We start from the raw sequence: 22547 nt of genomic DNA, 5'->3' as shown, positions 1-22547 counted from the left end.
AAAAGGGGGGTGTACTTTCTCTATTAGTCTCTCCATCTTTTTGGAAGCACTTTGCTTCTGTTTTTCCTCAAGTTTGGCTGCATCTTTTAGTTTGCCTTCTGCAGATAGGAACTCAGTGTAGTACTGGTAATACGTCTTCAAGGTCTGATTTTCAACAAACATAAGAAGGAGAGTTGCCATGAGATTTTACAATCAATTAACCGTAAGTGCAACTAAACAATCTTTACAATTCTAAAACTCACTGTCTGAAGTTCTGTGGTGACCTTCAAAAGTCCGTCCTGTAATTGGGTGCAAATGTCTCTGCTCTGGAAAAAATATAAATATTGATTAGACAAAAGAGGGAAGGAATAGATTTCCTTGTTACTGAGAAACCTGATGTTATTGTTTTGGTAAATATGTATGACTGTATTTCTGTGCACTCTGTGCAAACAAGTCTCGGTGCAAAAAAGCTGCATGATTCAAGTGCTGTAGTAATGTGTGGGTGGAAGGATGTGAAAATATGTGTATGTTGGGGTGAGGTGGTGATGGAATTAAATGAAACTGTGTTATATTTTAGCATCTTCAGAGTAGTCACCCTTTGCCTAGAATTTGCAGATATGTACTCTTGACATTTTCTCAACCAACTTCATCCTGGGATGCTTTTTAAACAGTATTGAAGGAGTTCCCATCTATGCTGGGCACTTACTGACTGCTTTTCTTTATTATTTGGTCCAAGTCATCCATTTAGAAAAACTTTTTTTGTTTAAATAAAATTACAGTTTTGTAATTAAATACATTTAAATGTTGGGACAATTATATTTTTGTCAACAAAACTAATTTCAAACATCTAAGCATACACCTTCAGATCAAAAGGTTTTTAAGATCATAAGATACATTTCAGTCAAGTGACCACCAAACATTTGAATGGCAGTGTATATTAAGTGTATCATTTAATAATATAAACGACGGTACTACACAGTAAAATATACCATAAAAACAACAGTTTTAAACTTTAAAATGTACAGGTTGTTCTGTAAAGTTGTTTACATTTTTACTGTATTTTTTACATAATTAAAACAATTACATAAGCATTCACAGCTGCCAGTTTTCTTTTCCTTTTTTTTATGTAAAAACAACGGAATTTTTTTTTTACAGTGTTCCTTCAGGTACATTCAGGAATGTACTTTGACTTACCAAATTAAAAGGGGTCAATTAATAAATAATTAAATAATAATAATAATAAAAGTTTATTTTATGGTTAGGGTAAGGGTTTAAATTATATTTCTAATTTGCTTTATATAAAACAACAACTGTGTGTACCCGTTTGGCCAGGTGTTGGGCATGCTCCAAGCAATGTGAAAGCTGCTGAGGCAGAGTGTTGCTGTAGCTGTCACTCAGCATGCTGTGGTCTCGGCTCTCCTGACGCGTCTGTGTCAATAACACCTGCCAGCAGTTAAACACTGACTGATGGCTAGGCTCCTTCCTGAGAAAGTAATAGGAATAGAGAAAAATAGAATAGATATATCAGCTTGTAAGTCTCTAGAAAGCCATAGGCAGCCAGAGTATGTTTAAGAGTATTCTAGTTACCACAGGTATAGTTCTTCATATTGACTAAGGTCCGCTAAGTTTGACAACCAGCAAGTGTCCATATACTGTCTTCATTTTTTAACATGAGCAAAATCACTTGTTTTATAACTTAAAATTTGTTTTGTTAAATGTGTTGCTTGAAAAGTTATCTTTTGCTATTTTTCTCTTCTTGGATTCATGTTTTGTTATCTAATGCAATGGCATGCACACATTTTTAAGCTTAGCATACTGTGAGTGTTCGAATACTTTTTAAGGCCACTGTAAATACAAAATTAATTTATTACATCAAAATAATAGCTCAAGATCAAAAATAGTCCTTAGTGCATTAAAAGTGCTTCTTTAGACGTCCTCACTTCCTGGTTCTAGAGGAGAATCTCTCAGAGAGTTTGTCCAGTGAGCGTGCGTACTCCCCCTCGATCTCGCCTCGTCTGCGCAAGTAATCAATCAGATCCTGCAACACTTGACTCTTTTGCTCCATCTGACCATCAAATATCCTCAACTGTTCAGACAACTGCAACCGCACCTCTAATGAAAGAGAGAAAGAGATTACATTTCTTTGATTACTAAAATTGTAACAAGAAAATTTTAAGTTTATAATGACAAACTTTGTATATTGACTTGACAAAGACTTGCTTGAAAGTAAAAAAAATAAACTTGAAAATGAAGGTTATACACAGACCGACAGACAGACAGACAGATAGATATTGGGCTATGGACAATAAATTGAAGCCAATATAATTATAAAGTTATGGTATACTATGTTAAGGCGAAGAAGAATTTGATTTTGGTAATGTTTTTCTTTCTGAAATCTGTCTAGAACTTCCAGTGTAAGCATGCAAAATCGAATTACAGCAGATCAGCAGATTTCATTTCTTTAGGAAGTAGCCAAGACTGGGTTCCACTTTCCATTCCTCAGAAAGCTTCTAAATTAGAGTATTCATCACTTGGACGACTGTTACCTTTGATTTGTATGTCATAGTCTGCCGTTCCCACTCTGTCCCTCCACAGTTTGACGTGGGAAGTCATTGTAGCTCCAACTGGTTGAAAATCTGCAAAGAACAGATGCCATATAGAAGTACACATAAAAGTGTTCACTTAAACAAAAAGCTTAGCTATTCACAACATTTTCATTTCAAATTTTAAATTTTAATTTTGGAGCTGTCAATTCTGTGGAACAGCCATTAGAATTTAAGAATATGTAGAAAGAAATGATCTGCATTTTCATTACATTGCTTTGGGCCTTTGATCGATTGAGGTCAAGCACAAATTCAAATTCATATGCAAATTACTTTGGCTTTCTAATATGAAACTTTTCTTGAGCTGTCCACTTGTAAATCCATAAATTCATATGGACTATGTTAAATACCCATCTTGACTGTGTTCTAATTGTCGGTAATAATAGCACATCTTAGAATTACGAGTACAATGGGGTTAAAGACACCCCAAAGGAAATTTAGCTTTTTATTCTGGTCACAAAGGTTGGAAAAATGTATTTATTTTTATTGATGGAGCTACATAATTTGTCTGAAAAGAAATAATAAAGGATGGTTGTTTTTAATAAAATTCAGTTTTTAAAAAAAGGTGGTGTGGGAGCCTTTTGCTTCACACTTGGGGTAAAAAGGCTCCCTCACTGGGGGTAAAGGCACCTAGGGGGTTTAAATGATAACGGATATAGGGGCAATTGTTATAGGGCAAAATTTGTCAACTAATGCAAATATTTTTGAGAGAGCATGATGCTTACTCAAAATAACTACTTCAGAAAAAAAGTCGACCATTTCCAGTTAATTTCAAACATGTATTCTATAAATGAACTAATCTCTATTGTGATTGGATGAGTCAATGTGAGCCCACTTTGAACATTTTCATAACAAATCTAATCCATCCACTTAAGAAAAACAATGTGTTTTATGGGGTCCTTTTTTTTTAATCCCAAATACTATTCTTTCACTTATTGGACCATTATTGAAAAATGATTGAAAATGATAAATAAGTATTTTGCCTCAAAATATTTTTTTTTTCATTTCAGGGATATTCATTAGCTATATAACATGCAACATACATTTTTATTTTATTTTTTAATCCAAGCCAGGTCATTCATTTATTCTGATTTAAAATAAGTAGAAAACAATAAACTGGAGGCTCCATAATAATTTCGACATTACATTTTCTGTTTTAGAAACTACAGCAAAGCTTTTACTCGGTCAGATTGACCCTACATTACAAACATGTAAGAGACATGAGCTTGAGTGAAAAGTGAAAGCATTTAAATAGGCATGTTCAAATCACATCTGTGGAGGCTGAACATTTGTGTTAAAATCTAAAATGAGTGAAAATGACCAGCAACAGAACAAAATGTTCATTCACATTGCAGAGTCATTTGGGATCTCCACTGTACATTACAGCATCCTCATGCAACAAGTGACAGCAATCATCAACTTCTGCCATTACCTACTGTAGTGTGCACAGTGTACTGTTCTTTTTTATTAAAGAAACTGAAGCTCTAGACTCGGGTGTCAAAAAAGGGAAGGCAGCAAATTTCCTGTGTTAAGAGCAGAGAGCAAATCAGACACCAGCAATACACTTTCACCATTAGTCATTACAATAGGCCACTCCTCTCTCTCTCTTTCCTTCCATCACTCTTCACAGAAACAACTTCCCCATTTAGCTCTCTTGAAAGTAGCATTCACCAAACATTGTTCACCAAAATAACATTCTCCAAATCATGCATATATTGAAATACATAGTTGTACATGCATAGTTTCCAGCCACTGACATCTCCAAAATCCTTTGCCGGTTGACAGTTTCTAGCAGTTATGTACAAGGCTAAAAATGCTGTTACTAATTTATTCTTCAAATGAATCATTCATTTGTTAAATACAGGCAAGCAGAATGAATGTACATTTTACAAACGAGACATGCAGGGTAAAAACTAAAAAAATAAATCTTCAAAAATCAAATCGTACAGAAAACAAGTAGTGCTGTTTCATTGCATCTGTCCATCATAATGATTTAATTTTTTGCAATATAGCTGACGAAACATAAGACTTACCTATCTAATTCTGGCTGGTGCTTACGCTGGCCTTCTCGATATATCCCCTTAAAAATGTGTCTTTCCTTCTTCAATGAAATTTTACCACTTTTCCAATTCAAAGAACTGAGTGACGTTCTGTCCCTACACACACTTAAACAAACACTGTTAGATACAGAGAAAGAGAAGACCGTTCTCCTTCCTCTCTCTCTCTCTCTCTCTCTCTCTCTCTCTCAAGTCACTGTGTGCTGAAAGTGAGTGTACACTACTGAGTGATGAGAAAAACTTCACCTTACTGGCCCCTCCTCCCCCTCTGACTATGACCTTCTCACTTTCTTACACACACACACACACACACACACACACACACACACACACACACACACACACACACACACACACACACACACACACACACACACACACACATCTCTCTCTCTCTCACACACACACACACACACTTTCTCTCATTCACTTATAGCATAATACCCTTGTAATTACTAGTTTGTAACCTAAAAAAAAGTCCTCATAAACCACTTAAACCTGCCCACACCCACCCGCGCACACACACACACACACACACACACACACACACACACACACACACACACACACACACCATGTGTTTTCACCTTTCTCAAAAGTGTTATACTTGCCATCATATTTAAAAATGTCATGACTTTTCCATGATTGTTTTCCAGCCATTCATGAATATTATAATGAACTCTCCCTACTCATGTGACTTTCTTTCATACACTTAATTTTATAGAAAAGTAAATAAATTATGTTATTTGGCTTTGGAACAATATGAAGGTGAGTAATGATGACAATTTTCATTTTGGAATGAAAACCATGTAAATGATTAATCTTCAATATTTCACGTCATTTTTATTGTATATCACCTTTCACAACACACATCGTTTCAAAGCAGCTTTACAGAAGATCAGCATTAACAGACGATAAAACTGTAACGTCTATAATGTCTTAGATTCATCATTGTGTAGTTTGATAAAATACGATTGTGAATTGTTTAAAAATAAGTAATTCAATCATAACTGTATTAAGAAACCCAGTGAGCAAGCAAAAGGCGACTGTGGCAAGGAACACAAAACTCCATAAGATGTAGATTAATGGAGAAAAATAGCCTTGGGAGAAACCAGACTCACTGTGGGGGCCAGTTCCCCTCTGGCTAACATCATGAATATAATGTAAATATTATTATGTATAGTTAAACTCATGGTTTAAACTTATTAAATTAAGTAAGTGTTAAGGGTCAGTGTTTAAACATCAATTTTGTTTGAACTGTAAGATTAATGACTAATGTCTTTGAAGTCCATCCAGGATTAACTGCAGAAGTTCACATATATGCAATTGTCCTTGTTAATTGACTGATGAAGGCTTTTGTTGTCAATTAATTAATAGTCTGTTTACTCCATTTCAAGACTGCAGTCCATCAACAGACAAAGGTAGTAAGATAATTATGAGCAAAATATGTGTATGTGTACATAGGACATTCCATTACTTTTTTATTATTCTTAAGATTTATTACATTTGTAACATTCTTTTTATCAGCTCTTGTTTAGATATCAGAAAGAATATGTGTCCAAACAGTGTTTGCAATCCATCATCATAGCAGTGAGTGACTTCACAGAAAATCTGCCCACAAAGTGCGAAAGTAGCAACTGTGGTCAGTAAGAAAAACATAAATGGTGGAAAAAGCTTTGATTCAACTACTTCTAATCTGATAGCTTTCATGACACTTTATTTATGACCTTTAACTTTCCTCACACATAAAGTGAGAAAGGGAGCAGATGCTTGCAGAGATCAGAATCAAATATCATATTTAAAGGTGGTACAGGAAATAATAATTACGTTTACTCATACCAATAAAAAAGTGCATTGTTTTATAACAAATTTGAAAATATATCTTATTATATATTGAATCTACCCAAAATCATATGAAGTACAAAAGGTAGCATAAAATCAAGAAACATACTGTCAGTCTATTTACCTACACCCAATTCAGTGGTGTGTTTATAACACAAGCTATAACAGAGTATACAACATTTATTCACAATAATACAGTGGAGCCCTTACTCTTATCACTGTTTCCTTGGTGCTAGTGTGAGCATCTATTTCCTTCCTCTCCTGAGCATCTCAGATATTTTCCATGATAGATCTAAATGTGCTCAGCTCAAGAAGTACTTCTCCCCACTGCATTAAGTCTCATTTCTGCAACACATTCATTGGAGACCAAGCCTCATCTTTAAAAAAATAAAATAAATACAGGTATATGAAAGCTATAAATAAAGATCAAACCATAAAAAAGACTATATTAATCAAATGAATATTACATAACGAATAGTGTTCACTTGCTAACAGTGTGCCAGCTGAAATTTCATGAGAAGATGGTGTGACATCCAACTGCTTTTTCCAACACCACAATTGAACCACAAGGGTATTAAAAGTCAGATGTGCTTTCATCTGTAAAATCAAACTTCTGATTGCTTGTATTAAAAAAAAAAGAAAAAAAAAAAGATATTGTTGAAGCTCAGTGGTAAAGATGCTGGAGACCATCCCTGGAGTTCGTTCTCATGGGGCACATGGCGAGTTGGGTGTGGATGCCGCGGTGGATGTGTGAAGCTTCTACATGCGCTATGTCTCTGTGGCAACGTGCTCTACAAGCCAAGTGATAAGATGCACGGGTTGATAGTCTCAGACGCGGAGGCAGCTGGGATTCGTCCATTGCCACCCGGATTGAGGTGAGTCACTACGCGACCACGAGGACTTAAAAGCACATTGGGATTGTGCTTTTAAGGCAAATTGGGAGAAAAAGGGAAAAAAACAAACAAACAAATATTTGTTTTTCATCATGCAGCAGGAAGCATGTGGCAGTGTTCCTTTTGCAGCACAGAGACATACTACAGATCGTCCAGTGATCGTGACGTCTGAAAGCAGAGACGTTTTCATAGGAAGCTTGTTTATACAAGCCTATGGCAGAAATTTGGGAGACTGCACCACTTACCTATAAAAAACAGATATTTGTAAAGATTTTCATTTTTATTTTATGGCAAATGTTCTCTAATTTTTTTTTTTTGGCATTTTTAATTACCGTTTCAGAAAACAATAACATGCTTATGCATATTTTGTATAATGTGGATATTGTTTGTTATGTGCATATTATTCTGTGAGTGTATTGTGTATTAAAGGAATAGTTCATTAAAAAATAATGTAAAGGGATCAATGGAAAGGAGGAGGTGAGAACCGGATTTCCAACATAAATAATATTTTAATAATAAACTAAAACAGAAGACACACACATGACGGACATGTCCGTAAACTATCTCTCTCTCCCGCACGATCCTCTGCAGTCGACCTTTATCCCTCACAGAGGCTTAATTAGCCTAATACGGGACCGGGTGTGTAGGATCACGACCCGGCCCCGCCCTCCGCCCTGCCACAAATTATATGATGTCTGTTTGTTTGTCCAAACAATGCAAGTAAACGGTGACCACATTTTCAAGGTCCAAAAAGAACATAAAGGAAGCATAAAAGTAATCCATAAAACTCCAGTGGTTTAATCCATGTCTTCCGAAGTGATCCAGTTGGTTTTCGGTGAGAACAGACCAAAAAATAACTATTTACTAAATATACAGTACTGTGCAAAAGTTTTAGGCACTTGAGAAAAATGTTGCATAGTGAGGATGTCATAGTTTTCATTTATCACTTAATGTCATACAAAGTTCAGTAAACATAAAAAAAATCTAAATCAATATTCGGTGTGACCACCTTTGCCTTTAAATTCTCCTAGGTGCACCTGGACACAGTTTTTCTTGGTTGTTGGCAGATAGGATGTTCCAAGCTTCTTGGACATTTCGCCACAGTTATTCTATCTATTTGGGCTGTCTCATTTGCTTCTGTCTCTTCATGTAATCTCAGACTGACACGATGTTCAGTGGGGGGCTTTGTGGGGGCCATGCCATCTGTTGCAGGGCTCCCTGTTCTTCTATTCTAAACTTTTCTATTTGCAAAAGTAATGTTTGGGAGTCTAACATTTATATTATCTATTGACTCACTAAAGCTGAAGATATAAATAACCATCTTAAGACAAATGCTTCTTTTATTAAGACTTTTGCATAATACAGTATATAAATATATCTTCACTGTACATCTTACCATTGTAGTCTCTACGCACAACAATGATTTCAAGCTCGATTACACTTCCTAGTGCTTGACGCATGCACAGAGTGCTAGAAGGTGCTAGGAAGTGTAATTGAGCTTATGATCATGATCGCTAAGGAGATTTTTTGTGGAAAAAGGAGTTATATTTTGGTCTGTTCTCACACAAAACTGACTGGATCGGTTCAGAAGTAGATTAAACCACAGGAGTATAATGCAACTTTGTGTTTGGTGGAAGAAAGAAAGTCTTATGAGTTTGATATGACATAAGTGTGAGTTGTTATGATTCAGACAAGGGCAGACGAGGAGTGAGGATCTAAATGCATTTCTTTTAATGAGGAAACAATCGGTGAACAGGATAAATAAAAATAACTAAACAATACAGGGAACAAACATAATAACAGAATAACAAAATATAAACATGAAAAACATCCACGGAGAGCATGGGCAGGAGAAACATCGAGGACAACCATAACATACATTTAGATGCTCACTCCTCGTCTGCCCTCGTCTGAATCATAACAGAGTAAATTATGAGAGGATTATAATTTTTGGGTGAGGTTGCTGAGGTTGTATTGTTGCACATTCTGTTATATTTTCCGTTTGAGGATATCTTTATTGCTTGGCACTATTTGAAACAGCCCCTATTCACAAGAGTCTTAACACATCTTAAGACTTACCATCGTCAGCATGGTCACCAGATCATCAGTGGCAGCATTCTGCTCAAGCACACAATCAAGATTCTCCACATACCAGGATCCAGTCTGCGTGTCCCTCCATGAGACGTAGCCTGCAAACGTTTTAGCAAGGAGATCATCCCTTTGCAATTGTAGTGTTTGGAACTATTCTACAATCAGAGTTCCTCAAATCAAAGATGTATCTTGCATTATCTAAAAGGAGTCTGTAGCCCACATTAATGTTTGATCTGTGCATGTAAAATTAAAATAGTCATAAAAATATTTAATCAACCAACATGTTTAAAGGTGAAGAGTGTACTCCATTGTCTGCTACTTGTCAGTCAAAACATATAGTCCTGCTCCATTGGTTGAGTCTGTGTTGCTATTTCGGCTGGTCAGGATGCTTAACCAAACAAAGCAATGTTGAGATAGTGCCACAGTGACCCTGCTTACAGCTGATATTTAGATGCATTTCGGGTGATCTGATCACATGTGGTCAGATGAGACACAACACTGTTTATACCTGGTCGCTTAAATGCATCTTCTGTGACCACTTGTGATTGGATTTGGAAGGGACTCATGATGACATACATCAATCACTATGTCAGTGTGTTACTTCATGACATTACTGCAGCACAACAAAGTCAGAAAAGACAAAGAAAGCATGAAAAAACAAACACAACATTTATAGCAGAATTATTCGTTATTTTAGTGGATTACCTGAGATTTAGATGTGTGTGCTTCTCATCTGTGTGTCTGGATGTTGAAGACACACTGGAGAAGATCTGTGAAGCTCTCGTGCTTGTTTATGTATCCACTTTTTTAAATTCTCCAATCGGTTGGTTACTTCCTTTGAGAAGTGCTCTTGTTTAAGAGCAGCATTTGATTGACAGGTGAAGGGTGGAGCTTCACTGCTGTCCGAGATGCATCAGGATGGATTAGCCTTTACAACTGAAATGCGGTGTGGTTAGACCCTGTTTATGTCTGTGTGTAGCGCTGACCACATGTGTTCGGATCACCCGAAATGCATCTTAATACCAAGTGTAAAGGGGTCAGTGTTTACATTTTTCGGGGAAATCAACCTACGAGTGGGTTACTTACAGCTCTTTCTGCATTTCAATCTGGATAAGAGGAAGGATTTTAATGTCAAAATAATTACACACATCATTTTTAAGCACAAAACCTGCAATTTTATATTCCATGACAAAAACAGGAAGGAAACAAGGATGTAGCTGGGTGTAGGCAAAGTGGCCCGAGCATCAAGTTCATCGGATGTGCTGAGAGAGTCACTGCTGGAAGACATGGGAATAGCATCCGTCTGGTAATCTATCCCACACAAAGAGGGCTGCACCTCATCTGGAGAAACCTCAAAGCCTGTGTCCTTCTCATCTGCAAATGCACAAATGGCAGGATTAGTCTGTTAGAAACATGCGTCTCAATATGAGACTGTCATATTGACTTCAGCAGTCATATGTAGAATGATCCATTTTTGCTAAATATGACATCTCATGAATTATGTGCTACAGAGGGGAGCAAAAATGTAGTCCTTTCTTAATATTCATTACTTTAATTGTATTAAAATACAGTAATAATTATCCAAAGGTTATTTATCTAACACAGCTGAGAATAAGCGGAAATACAGTGCTTACTTTGCATTTCAAGTTCCTTTTCACAGAGCTTTGAATCTTCTCTTCATCTTGTCACAGTCAATGTTTGACCCCCTTCTATCTTTTAGGGCTGAGGCTGGGTCAAAATCGACATCGTTGATAATCAAACACATCCCGCATGGACTGGCATCCACCTTATATGACTGTACAAATAGAATAATATGCAAAATTTGTGAAAACAAAAACGGTTTTAAAGTTCAGTTCAAAGTAGTGCTGACCCAAGAACTGGAGTGCTACGGAGTAACAATACAGCTCTATCACTATTGTGTGCTTACAAAATGTAGGTCTACTTAAAGGGATAGAATTGTACAATTCTTTCATCATTTATTCACCTTGTTTTTCCAAACCCATACAACTTTCTGTCTTCCATGCAACACAAAAGGAGATGTTAGGCTAAATGTTAGTGACTGACAGCATAAATCGGCATGCACTTTTATTATATGGATATAATATATCGTGAACATTCTTTAAAATTTCTCATGTTCCATGGAAGATAGAATGACATTCGGATTTTAAATTTGTTTTATTCTTGGGTGAATAATCCTTTTAGGTAATTTTGCAAGGACACAATGATGGTAGACTTGTATTTTTACCTGCTAGTACTTCAGTTATTGGGTAATTTTTGGGTGAACAATCCCTTTAACCCTTTAATGCATACTTAGTGTTCCTCAACCTTTCTTTAATGAATCATCTAAAAATCAAAAAATGCCAAAATTGAAAATATTTTTTTTTTTTACATTTGTAACTCAAGGTTGCACTATTGCTTCAGTAATTGACTTGATTTACATTTGACATTGCTTTTTGATGAACAAACGACATGGAAGTAAACTCTAGCAAGTGTAACACATGAACAGTATAATACGACTACTGTCTTTTGGGTGTAATACTGAAATTATATTGGTTGTGCGTCTTTTTAGCCTCAAAAAGTGCCTGTGAAAATTCATATATTTACAGTAGTTTATGTCTTATATGTAGCTCAATATGGGTTTGACAGCCAGTTGAACCTCATAAAATTTCAGTGTGGATTAATGAATCCTGTTTTAGATTTGCTGCATCATCTCTTGGACATTTGAAAAATAAAATATCAAAATACACCAGAATGTGTTCTATTCTTTTTTATTTATTTATTTTAATTGTCTTTAAAATGCTTTTTACACAATCTGGGCATTTTTGTAGATCCATTTATGACAGATATACGTGCCGGGTCGCTAAAGACCCAAGATATGTCAAAACAGCCATGCATTTAAGGGTTAATATTACATGTTACTCCACTGGGACATCCCCTCCAGCTAGAGTACTGTCATTTGCTTAGGATGAAAATTATGATTCCATTTGCATTAGGGTGATGGATCTTTGCCAGTTAGCATCTTGATGTTTTCACATAAAATAGAAAAACTTTGAAGCACTTCCCTTTATACTGTCACATCTCTGTCTGGGTTGTCTTTTCCTTTGTGTTTTAGAAGCTGCAAAATATAAAATTCTATTCTAAGACCAGAGATTTTTCAGGCTTTGCAACCAAATAAGTATTTATTTGGACAATACATAGAATTTGTTTCCATCTTAAATACATACAAACACACATATGAATTAAAATTTTACAAATATACAGTCCTGTTTTACATGAAAGTGACTTACATGTGACTGACGCCTCTATGTTGAATTACAAGATCGAATAAAAAAAAAGAAAAATTAACAGTTCATATAAAATAGACATACAAAGTATATTTCTGCCTAAATTGGCTCTGTTTCATTTGGATATATTGTTCTATTGTCATGTTTGTTCCAGCTGGATAAGGCCTGTGTCCCAGTGAGGCCTGACTCAACCTTGAAAGATATGTTGTGTTCTGTCTAATGAGGTCATTGCAGGGACTGTTTATAGGTTTGAGAATCATGTGACTAAGTCAATGGAACTAGATGCCAGTGTATCTAAAGAGAAGACTCACCTCAAACCTGAATCTGCAGACCAACTTGTCTTATTGTTTTAAAGAAATCCATCCATCCATCCATCTTCAACCGCTTATCCGAAGTCGGGTCGCGGGGGCAGCTGCTCCAGCAGGGGGCCCCAAACTTCCCTATCCCGAGCCACATTAACCAACTCTGACTGGGGGACCCCGAGGCGTTCCCAGGCCAGTGTGGAGATGTAATCTCTCCACCTAGTCCTGGGTCTTCCCCGAGGCCTCCTCCCAGCTGGACGTGCCTGAAACACCTCCCTAGGGAGGCGGCCAGGGGACATCCTTACCAGATGCCCAAACCACCTCAACTGACTCCTTTCAACGCAAAGGAGCAGCGGCTCTACTCCGAGCTCCTCACGGATGACTGAGCTCCTCACCCTATCTCTAAGGGAGAAGCCCGCCACCCTTCTGAGGAAGCCCATTTCGGCCGCTTGTACTCGCGACCTAGTTCTTTCGGTCATGACCCAACCTTCATGACCATAGGTGAGGGTAGGAACAAAAATTGACCGGTAGATCGAGAGCTTTGCCTTTCGGCTCAGCTCTCTTTTCGTGACAACGGTGCGATAGAGCGAGTGCAATACCGCCCCCGCTGCCCCGATTCTCCGGCCAACCTCCCGCTCCATTGTCCCCTCACTCGAGAACAAGACCCCGAGGTACTTGAACTCCTTCACTTGGGGCAAAACTTCATTCCCTACCTGGAGTACGCACTCCATCGGTTTCCTGCTGAGAACCATGGCCTCAGATTTAGAGGTGCTAATCCTCATCCCAGCTGCTTCACACTCGACTGCCAAGCGATCCAGTGAGAGCTGAAGGTCACGGACCGATGATGACATGAAGACAACATCATCTGCAAAAAGCAGCTATGAGATCCCCAGCCCACCGAACCGCACGCCTTCCCCACCCCGACTACGCCTCGATATCCTGTCCATGAATATCACAAACAGGATTGGTGACAAAGCGCAGCCTTGGCGGAGACCAACCCCACATGGAATGAACTCGACTTCGTGCCGAGGACCCGGACACAGCTCTCGCTTTGGACGTACAGGGATTGGATCGCCCTAAGAAGGGACCCCCCACCCCGTACTCCCGCAGCACCTCCCACAGTCTCTCCGGGGACCCGGTCATACGCCTTCTCCAGATCCACAAAACACATGTAGACCGGATGGGCATACTCCCAGGCCCCCTCCAGGATCCTTGCAAGAGTAAAGATCTGGTCCGTCTGCTCCACGGCCAGGACGAAAACCGCATTGTTCCTCTTCAATCCGAGGTTCGACAATCGGCCGAACCCTCCTCTCCAGCACCTTGGAGTAAACTTTACCAGGGAGGCTGAGAAGTGTGATACCCCTGTAGTTGGCACACACTCTCTGATCCCCCTTTTTGAAGAGGGGAACCACCACCCCGTTCTGCCACTCCTTAGGCACTGTCCCAGATTTCCACGCAATGTTGAAGAGGCGTGTCATCCATGACACCCCCTCCACATCCAAAGCTTTCAGCATTTCTGGTCGGATCTCATCAATCCCCGGGGCTTTGCCACTGCGGAGTTGTTTGACTACCTCAGTGACCTCCCCCAGGGAAATAGAATCTGATCCCCCATCATCCTCCGGCTCTGCCTCTACCATAGAGGGCGTGTTTGGATTTAGGAGTCAAAGTGTCAAAGTGTTCCTTCCACCGCCCAATAACCTCCTCAGTTGAGGTCAACAGCGTCCCATCTTTGCTGTATACAGCTTGAATGGTTCCCCGTTTCCCCCTCCTAAGGTGGCGGACGGTTTTCCAGAAGCACTTTGGTGCGGACCGAAAGTCCTTCTCCATGGCTTCTCCGAACTTTTCCCACACCCACTGCTTTGCCTCCCTCACGGCCAAGGCCGCAGCCCTTTGGGCCTGTCGGTACCTTGCAACTGCCTCCGGAGACCTCCGGGACAACAAATCCCGGAAGGCCTCTTTCTTCAGTCGGACGGCTTCCCTGACCACCAGTGTCCACCACGGTGTTCGAGGGTTACCACCCCTTGCGGCACCTAAAACCTTGAGGCCGCAGCTCTCCACCGCGGCTTCGGCAATGGAAGCTTTGAACATCGCCCACTCCGGTTCAATGTCCCCAACCTCCGCAGGGATGCCTGAAAAACTCCGCCGGAGGTGTGAGTTGAAGATCTCGCGGACAGGGACCTCTTCCAAACGTTCCCAGTTCACCCGCACTACTCGCTTGGGCTTCCCAGGTCTGTCCAGAGTCTTTCCCCACCCCCTGACCCAGCTCACCACCAGATGGTGATCGGTTGACAGCTCTGCCCCTCTCTTTACCCAAGTGTCCAAAACATATGGCCTCAGATCCGATGACACGATTACAAAATCGATCATCGACCTTCGGCCTAGGGTGCTCTGGTACCACGTACACTTATGAGCATCCTTATGTTCGAACATGGTGTTTGTTATAGATAATCCATGACTAGCACAGAAGTCTAATAACAAACATCCACTTGAGTTCAGATCAGGGAGGCCGTTCCTCCCAATCACGCCTTTCCAGGTGTCCCTGTCATTTCCCACGTGTGCGTTGAAGTCACCCAGCATCACTATGGAGTCCCCAACGGGGCCCTATTCAGGACTCCATTCAGGGTCTCCAAGAAGGCCGAATACTCTGAACTGCTGTTCGGTGCATATGCACAGACAACAGTCAGAGTTTTCCCCCCCACAACCCGTAGGCATAGGGAGGCGACCCTCTCGTCCACCGGGGTAAACTCCAACGTAGTGGCGCTCAGCCGGGGACTCGTGAGTATCCCCACACCGCCCGTCGCCTCACACCCTGGGAAACTCCAGAGAAGAATAGAGTCCATCCCCTATCCAGGAGTACGGATCCAGAGCCAAAACTGTGCGTCGATGTAAGCCCCACCAGATCCAACTGGTAACGCTCCACCTCCCTCACTAGTTCCGGCTCCTTCCCCCCCCAGTGAGGTGACATTCCACGTCCCCAGAGCAAGCCTTTGCTGCCCGGGTCTGGTCCGTCGAGGCCCACGGCCTTCACTGCCGCCCATATGGCAGCGCACCCGACTCCTGCGGTTCCTCCAATGGGTGGTGGGCCCAAGGGATGTAGAGGGGGGTTCCACGTCGCTTCTTCGGGCTGTGCCCGGCCGGGCTCCGTGACAAGCCCGGCCACCAGGCGCTCGCCGACGAGCCCTCCATCTGGGCCTGGCTCCAGACGGGGGCTCCGGGCTTCCTCCGGGCAGGGTAACTCCTCCTCTTGCCGTTTTATTCATGAGTCATTGTGAACCATTCTTAGTCTGGCCCCTCACCTGAGACCACTTTGCCTTGGGAGACCCTACCAGGAGCACATGGCTCCAGACAACACAACCCTCAGGATCATAAGGGCACACAAACCTCTCCACCACGATAAGGTGCTGGTTCCCGGAGAGGTTTTAAAGAAATATAATCTTTTAAATGATTGTATTCACGTATATAAACAGAACACAATGTTTGTAAGATTTCTAGAATAATCTGTACTATTCACCTATCAGAACCCTGCGATTTGTGAAGATTATGTCAATTCATTTGCATATGGCTATAATTACTGTTGTTTCGGTAATCTATTTTAGTTCAAGGTTAGATCCTCAACTTGTTTTCGGTTTCTGTCTTTTGCCTTTGGAAATGTGGAGAACTTTGCCTTCGGTAAACTCTCTCTCTTAATTGAAAATTCAACTTTGACTCCTGGTCATCTTTGTTTATACTGGTCTCTTTAATGGGTCTAACTGTATTTCCTTACAGAGGTGATAAAAATAACAAATCTTTTTGTGGAAATGTAATCTTGGATTCATACATTTTTGAAAACCATTTAGGCCTATAGCATTTTCTACCAAAAAAATCTATAAAATAAAAAATAAATACAATTATATAACGACTTTAAAATTACTTTACAAAATCAAGTAAAAGGTATTAAAGTTTCTTTGCATACATGACAGTCACACAACATGACCATTAATAATATAAATAATAATAAAAAAAACAAAAAAAATATTTTCAAGTTTTAAAATGTGTTTTACAAGTATAATTAATTTTTGAGTCCAAGAATATCTAAAGGTTTTCTCAGGGTTAAAACACATGAACTTTTTTTTATAAAAATGTTAAAATATCAAACATTAATAATTATACAAACACAATTGTTGCACTGCTTTTTTATTTTTTATTCTTAAATAAATATTTATAAAAAATTAAGCTGCATGCCAACATTTCTTTTCAAGAATTTTAGCTTTTAATGAGACTTAGATTTTTTATTTATTTATTTCTCTGGATGGTTACACTACATGACATTTTTGGCTTTACGTCCCAGAAAATTTTACAAAATAACTGAATGCATGTGAATCCGAAGAGGTGTATTAAAGCAACGGTTTTGTGTGAATTGCATATATGTATTTGTGAGTAATTTAATAGAGCTGCAAAACAAAAATTGATCACTGACCCTTTTATCACAAGTTATTCTTGCAATTTTGACAAAACATTATAATAGATATTAGTATCTTGGTGACAGATTTAAATTACCAGAATTTGCAACAATAATATTTTATACATCACAGAAAACCAAGAGTAAAATTTAGTGTCAATTCAAGAGACAATTCCTTTAACTGGCTGACATTCTTTCATAGTGAATCTGGGCAAGTGTGGTTGAGCCCTGCATGCTCCTTTGTATTGCAAATCTAAACTAATATATGGTGTCCTACAGTTTATTCTGTTAAGATATTTTGGGGAAGTTTTGCTGTGGCTGACAGTTGAACGGCAGAAAAATTCATAACCACATGCTGATTCATCAAGCATACTGTGGCAGTGAGAGAACATGATCACAGCTGTAGTAATAATGATCAAACAATGTGACATGTTGCAGAGTGATGCTGTTAGCTGTATGCCACTGCAACCACAAACTCTGTCCGTTGTCTTCGAGACCCTTGCCACTGATGGCATCCTCTATGTGTATCATGTTCTACCTGTGTTAGTTCCGTCTAAGTTTTAGGGATGCAGCATTTGTTTTTAAAGTTCAACTATATTATTGGAGATTATCTAGATCTGTCTGACTATATTCGCTGTTAAAGTTATCGGGCCCTATTTTAAGGGTGTTTTTAAGAGTGCTAGGGCTAATTGCAGTGCTTTGCCATAAGTCATAAGTGATAAGACAGTGGGCATGGCCATGAAGTTTTGGTATATTCGTGAAAGCATGCGCTAAGTCTAGGCGCATGTGGGTTTGGTGAAATTAAGTGAGCAACGAGCTAATGGGCATGGTAAAGTGCAATTTAATTTTGAGGTTTTTCTCCGGTTATTGAACCATCTGCATCCTATATAGTCAATTTCCTCAAGCACCAGTGATAAAGCTAAGATGGCACGTTTAGTTGGTAGTGTGAATGGACTGTATGTAATGAATTATACTAACAGAAATATGGACACACTCCATTTATATGCTTAGTAAATGCTATTATCGTCAGGATTTGGATGTATGCTCCATTAAATTATAAGGAAGGTTTGTATCAACTGACACACAAATCGAAATAAAATTCATTTACTGAGAAAAATGTATATACTAATTCCAACAACAATCACTCTAAGACAAAAGGTAGAAAATACCATTACAAATATACACTCACCTAAAGGATTATTAGGAACACCCGTTCAATTTCTCATTAATGCAATTATCTAATCAACCAATCACATGGCAGATGCTTCAATGCATTTAGGGGTGTGGTCCTGGTCAAGACAATCTCCTGAACTCCAAACTGAATGTCAGAATGGGAAAGAAATGTGATTAAAGCAATTTTGAGCATGGTATGGTTGTTGGTGCCAGACGGGCCAGTCTGAGTATTTCACAATCTGCTCAGTTACTGGGATTTTCACGCACAACCATTTCTAGGGTTTACAAAGAATGGTGTGAAAAGGAAAAACATCCAGTATGCGGCCAGTCCTGTAGGCGAAAATGCCTTGTTGATGCTAGAGGTCAGAGGAGAATGGGCCGACTGATTCAAGCTGATAGAAGAGCAACTTTGCCTGAAATAACCACTCGCTACAACCGAGGTATGCAGCAAAGCATTTGTGAAGCCACAACACGCACAACCTTGAGGCGGACGGGCTACAACAGCAGAAGACCCCACCGGTACCACTCATCTCCACTACAAATAGGAAAAAGAGGCTACAATTTGCAAGAGCTCACCAAAATTGGACAGTTGAAGACTGGAAAAATGTTGCCTGGTCTGATGAGTCTCGATTTCTGTTGAGACATTCAGATGGTAGAGTCAGAATTTGACGTAAACAGAATGAGAACATGGATCCATCATGCCTTGTTACCACTGTGCAGACTGGTGGTGGTGGTGTAATGGTGTGGGGGATGTTTTCCTGGCACACTTTAGGCTCCTTAGTGCCAATTGGGCATCGTTTAAATGCCACGGCCTACCTGAGCATTGTTTCTGACCATGTCCATCCCTTTATGGCCACCATGTACCCATCCTCTTATGGCTACTTCCAGCAGGATAATGCACCATGTCACAAATCTCGAATCATTTCAAATTGGTTTCTTGAACATGACAATGAGTTCACTGTAGTAAAATGGCCCCCACAGTCACCAGATCTCAACCCAATAGAGCATCTTTGGGATGTGGTGGAATGGGAGCTTCGTGCCCTGGATGTGCATCCCACAAATCTCCATCAACTGCAAGATGCTATCCTATCAATATGGGCCAACATTTCTAAAGAATGCTTTCAGCACCTTGTTGAATCAATGCCACGTAGAATTAAGGCAGTTCTGAAGGCGAAAGTGGGTCAAACACAGTATTAGTATGGTGTTCCTAATAATCCTTTAGGTGAGTGTAAATTCAATTGTAAATATATCCAATATAATAATAATTGAAAAGTAATCCAGGACCTATAGAAAATGTAAAACAAGACTCATACATTTTTGTTTTATAAGATGGCTACAATTTTGAGACCTGCTTTTGAAACTTTTTAACCCACAAATTTTCTATCAGAATGAGGTCAGGGCTTTGTGATGGCCACTCCAGTACATTGACTTTGTTGTCCTTAAGCCATTTTACCACAACTTTGGAGGTATGCTTGGGGTCATTGCACATTTGGAAGACTCATTTGCAACCGAGCTGTAACTTCCTGGCTGATGTCTTGAGATGCTGCGGCAATATATCCACATCCTTTTCCTTCTCATGATGCTATCTATTTTGTTAAGTGCAGCAGACCCTCCTGCAGAAAAGCACCCACATAACATGATGCTGCCACTCCCATGTTTCATGGTTCTGATGGTGTTCTTCAGCTTGCAAGCCTCACCTTTTTCCTCCAAACATAACGATGGTCATTATGGCCAAACAGTAAAATTGTTGTTTCATCAGACCAGATGAAATTTCTCCAAAACTTAAGATCTTTAACCCATGTGTATTTGCAAACTGTAGTCTGGCTTTTTATGGTGGTTTTGGAGCAATGGCTTTTTCCTTGCTGAGCAGCCTTTCAGGTTATGTCGATATAGGACTCGTTTTACTGTGGATATAGATACTTGTCTATCTGTTTCCTTCAGCAACTTCATAAGGTCCTTTGATGTTGCTCTGGGATTGATTTGCACTTTTTGCACCAAACTATATAGTCAACAATCTGTCTGTAAACAATTGTTGGGAAAATTTCTTTGGAAAAGACAGGTTTGGAGCTGAGGAGCCGAGAGATAGGTCCCGGCATTTCAGCGGCTAGTACAGTGTTGTGGCAAGAGGGACACAATGTCTCGTTCCCTTGTTGTTTATGATAGTAACCAAGACGTACCTTTCTGTCACTCACTCAGCGTTGTGTCGATTTAGTGACACTAGGGGTCCCTATCTAAAAACAACACAACACTGAACCGTGTGACGTGGACTGCTGATGCAGGTGCAAGCAAGCTGCTGCATGCAAAAATAGCAGGTGCATCAGGCTGCGCGTAACCTTCCCCACTGCCCCAAAACATGTCATGTAATTCCCCACATCCCTAAATCAGTAGATTTAAAGCTAAACATGATTTGGCCAGATTTATGATGTTTTTATTTTTTTTTACTAGTGAGGACCACCTAAAATGTCCTCACTGGTGGGGTTTCAAAAAGTTTCTCTTTATTAGTGAGGACATTTTCAAAAATGTGGCACCCACAAATATATTGAAACACACACACACAACCTGTATTTCTTCTATAATATCCTGGGTGAAGACCCCCTTTGACAGAAGCACATCGCAGATATCTGCTGGATATAATGTCGCAACTAGATAGTGCCGGTGCCGCCGAAGAATCTGTCTGTAATTCGAGTCCATTGTGGCAATAATACAGTGCCATTAATATGGCTGTTAGTCGTTTTCAAGACAATGTGTTGTTATCGTAAATCAATCTGTGGCAGTAATCTACAGCACACGGGTGCCCTGGTAAAATGCAGCAAAACGCGATCAAATGTAAAAGTTCCAGTTGATTGTTATTCAACATAAACCAAAACTCTTTCTAAATCGTTTACTCGATTCACTTCCGTGTTTATATCACGTTGCTGATGACGTCACTTACTTCAGAGTAGGCTGGTGTGTATGGCAGTACGCTCTTTGAAAATATTTGTTTATACATGTTGATCCAGAAGAGGACATGTTAAGGAACTCCTACAACGATTCAAAAATAAAAGAAGAAACATAAATAATAGCGTATGAAGGATTTGACCTGTCGTTAGGTTTTGTTGATGTTGGGTTTCCATGTTTTATGGGGAATTCCATAGACATAATGGTTTTTATACTGTACAAACTTTATATTCTGTCCCCTAGCCCTAACCATACCCTAAACCTAACCCTCACATAAATCTATTGGCAGTTTCAAAAAACATAATTTAGCATGATTTATAAGCTGTTTTCCTTATGGGGACAAACAAAGTGATAAATACACACACACACTCAAAGGGATTTTTTTTCCTCTTCTGTTGTTAATATGCCCGTATCTAATTATCAGCCAAACTCCTTCTCACGCATAAGGTTGTTTTGATGACAGATAATTAACATTAGGAAAGCAACATCTCAATTACACCTACTGTTTGTATACAGGGTATAGAATAGAATACACATAAAGCACACTGTGTTTAAAGGGTTATTTCACCCAAAAATGTAAATGTATTTAGTCACCATCATGCCTCCCAGATGTATATGACTTTCTTTCTTCTGAAGAACACACAGATTTTTAAAAGAACATTTAAGGTCTGTTGGTCCATTCAATGCAAGTGAATGGTAGCAGAACTTGATCGAAGCTCAAAAAAGCACATTAAGGAAGCATAAAAGTAATCCTACTACTGCAGTGGTTAAATCCATGTCTTCAGAAGTGATACGATGGTTGTGTGTGAAAAACAGGTCAATATTTAAGTCCTTTATTACTATAACTGTCACTTCCTTGTGTTTTTAGTGATTCACATTATTCATGCATTTCACCCATACTGGGTAGGGAGAATTCATAGTAAAAAAAAGGACACAAATATTGATCTT

At 39.4% G+C, this 22547-nt stretch overlaps 1 protein-coding gene and 1 pseudogene across 1 annotated transcript in view; both read right to left on the bottom strand.

The window, feature by feature from the left end:
- LOC127629102 (rho GTPase-activating protein 4-like) overlaps positions 1-4800 on the bottom strand; it is an 18785-nt gene extending 13985 nt beyond the window's left edge. Inside the window, exons 1-6 of the mRNA XM_052106165.1 lie at positions 4616-4800; positions 2526-2615; positions 1920-2091; positions 1300-1462; positions 243-305; positions 16-144 (exon numbers count right to left, since the gene is read on the bottom strand). Of these exons, the coding sequence (XP_051962125.1) occupies positions 16-144; positions 243-305; positions 1300-1462; positions 1920-2091; positions 2526-2592 (594 nt within the window). The 5' untranslated portion in view covers positions 2593-2615; positions 4616-4800. The remainder of the gene's footprint in view (positions 1-15; positions 145-242; positions 306-1299; positions 1463-1919; positions 2092-2525; positions 2616-4615) is intronic.
- On the bottom strand, positions 3768-18020 carry LOC127628565 (caspase-9-like; annotated as a pseudogene).
- Positions 18021-22547: the final 4527 nt, after the last annotated feature.

Source organism: Xyrauchen texanus, chromosome 35 (assembly GCF_025860055.1).
Source record: "Xyrauchen texanus isolate HMW12.3.18 chromosome 35, RBS_HiC_50CHRs, whole genome shotgun sequence".
Taxonomy (NCBI): Eukaryota; Metazoa; Chordata; class Actinopteri; order Cypriniformes; family Catostomidae; genus Xyrauchen; species Xyrauchen texanus.
This window is presented reverse-complemented; position numbering and strand designations above follow the sequence as displayed.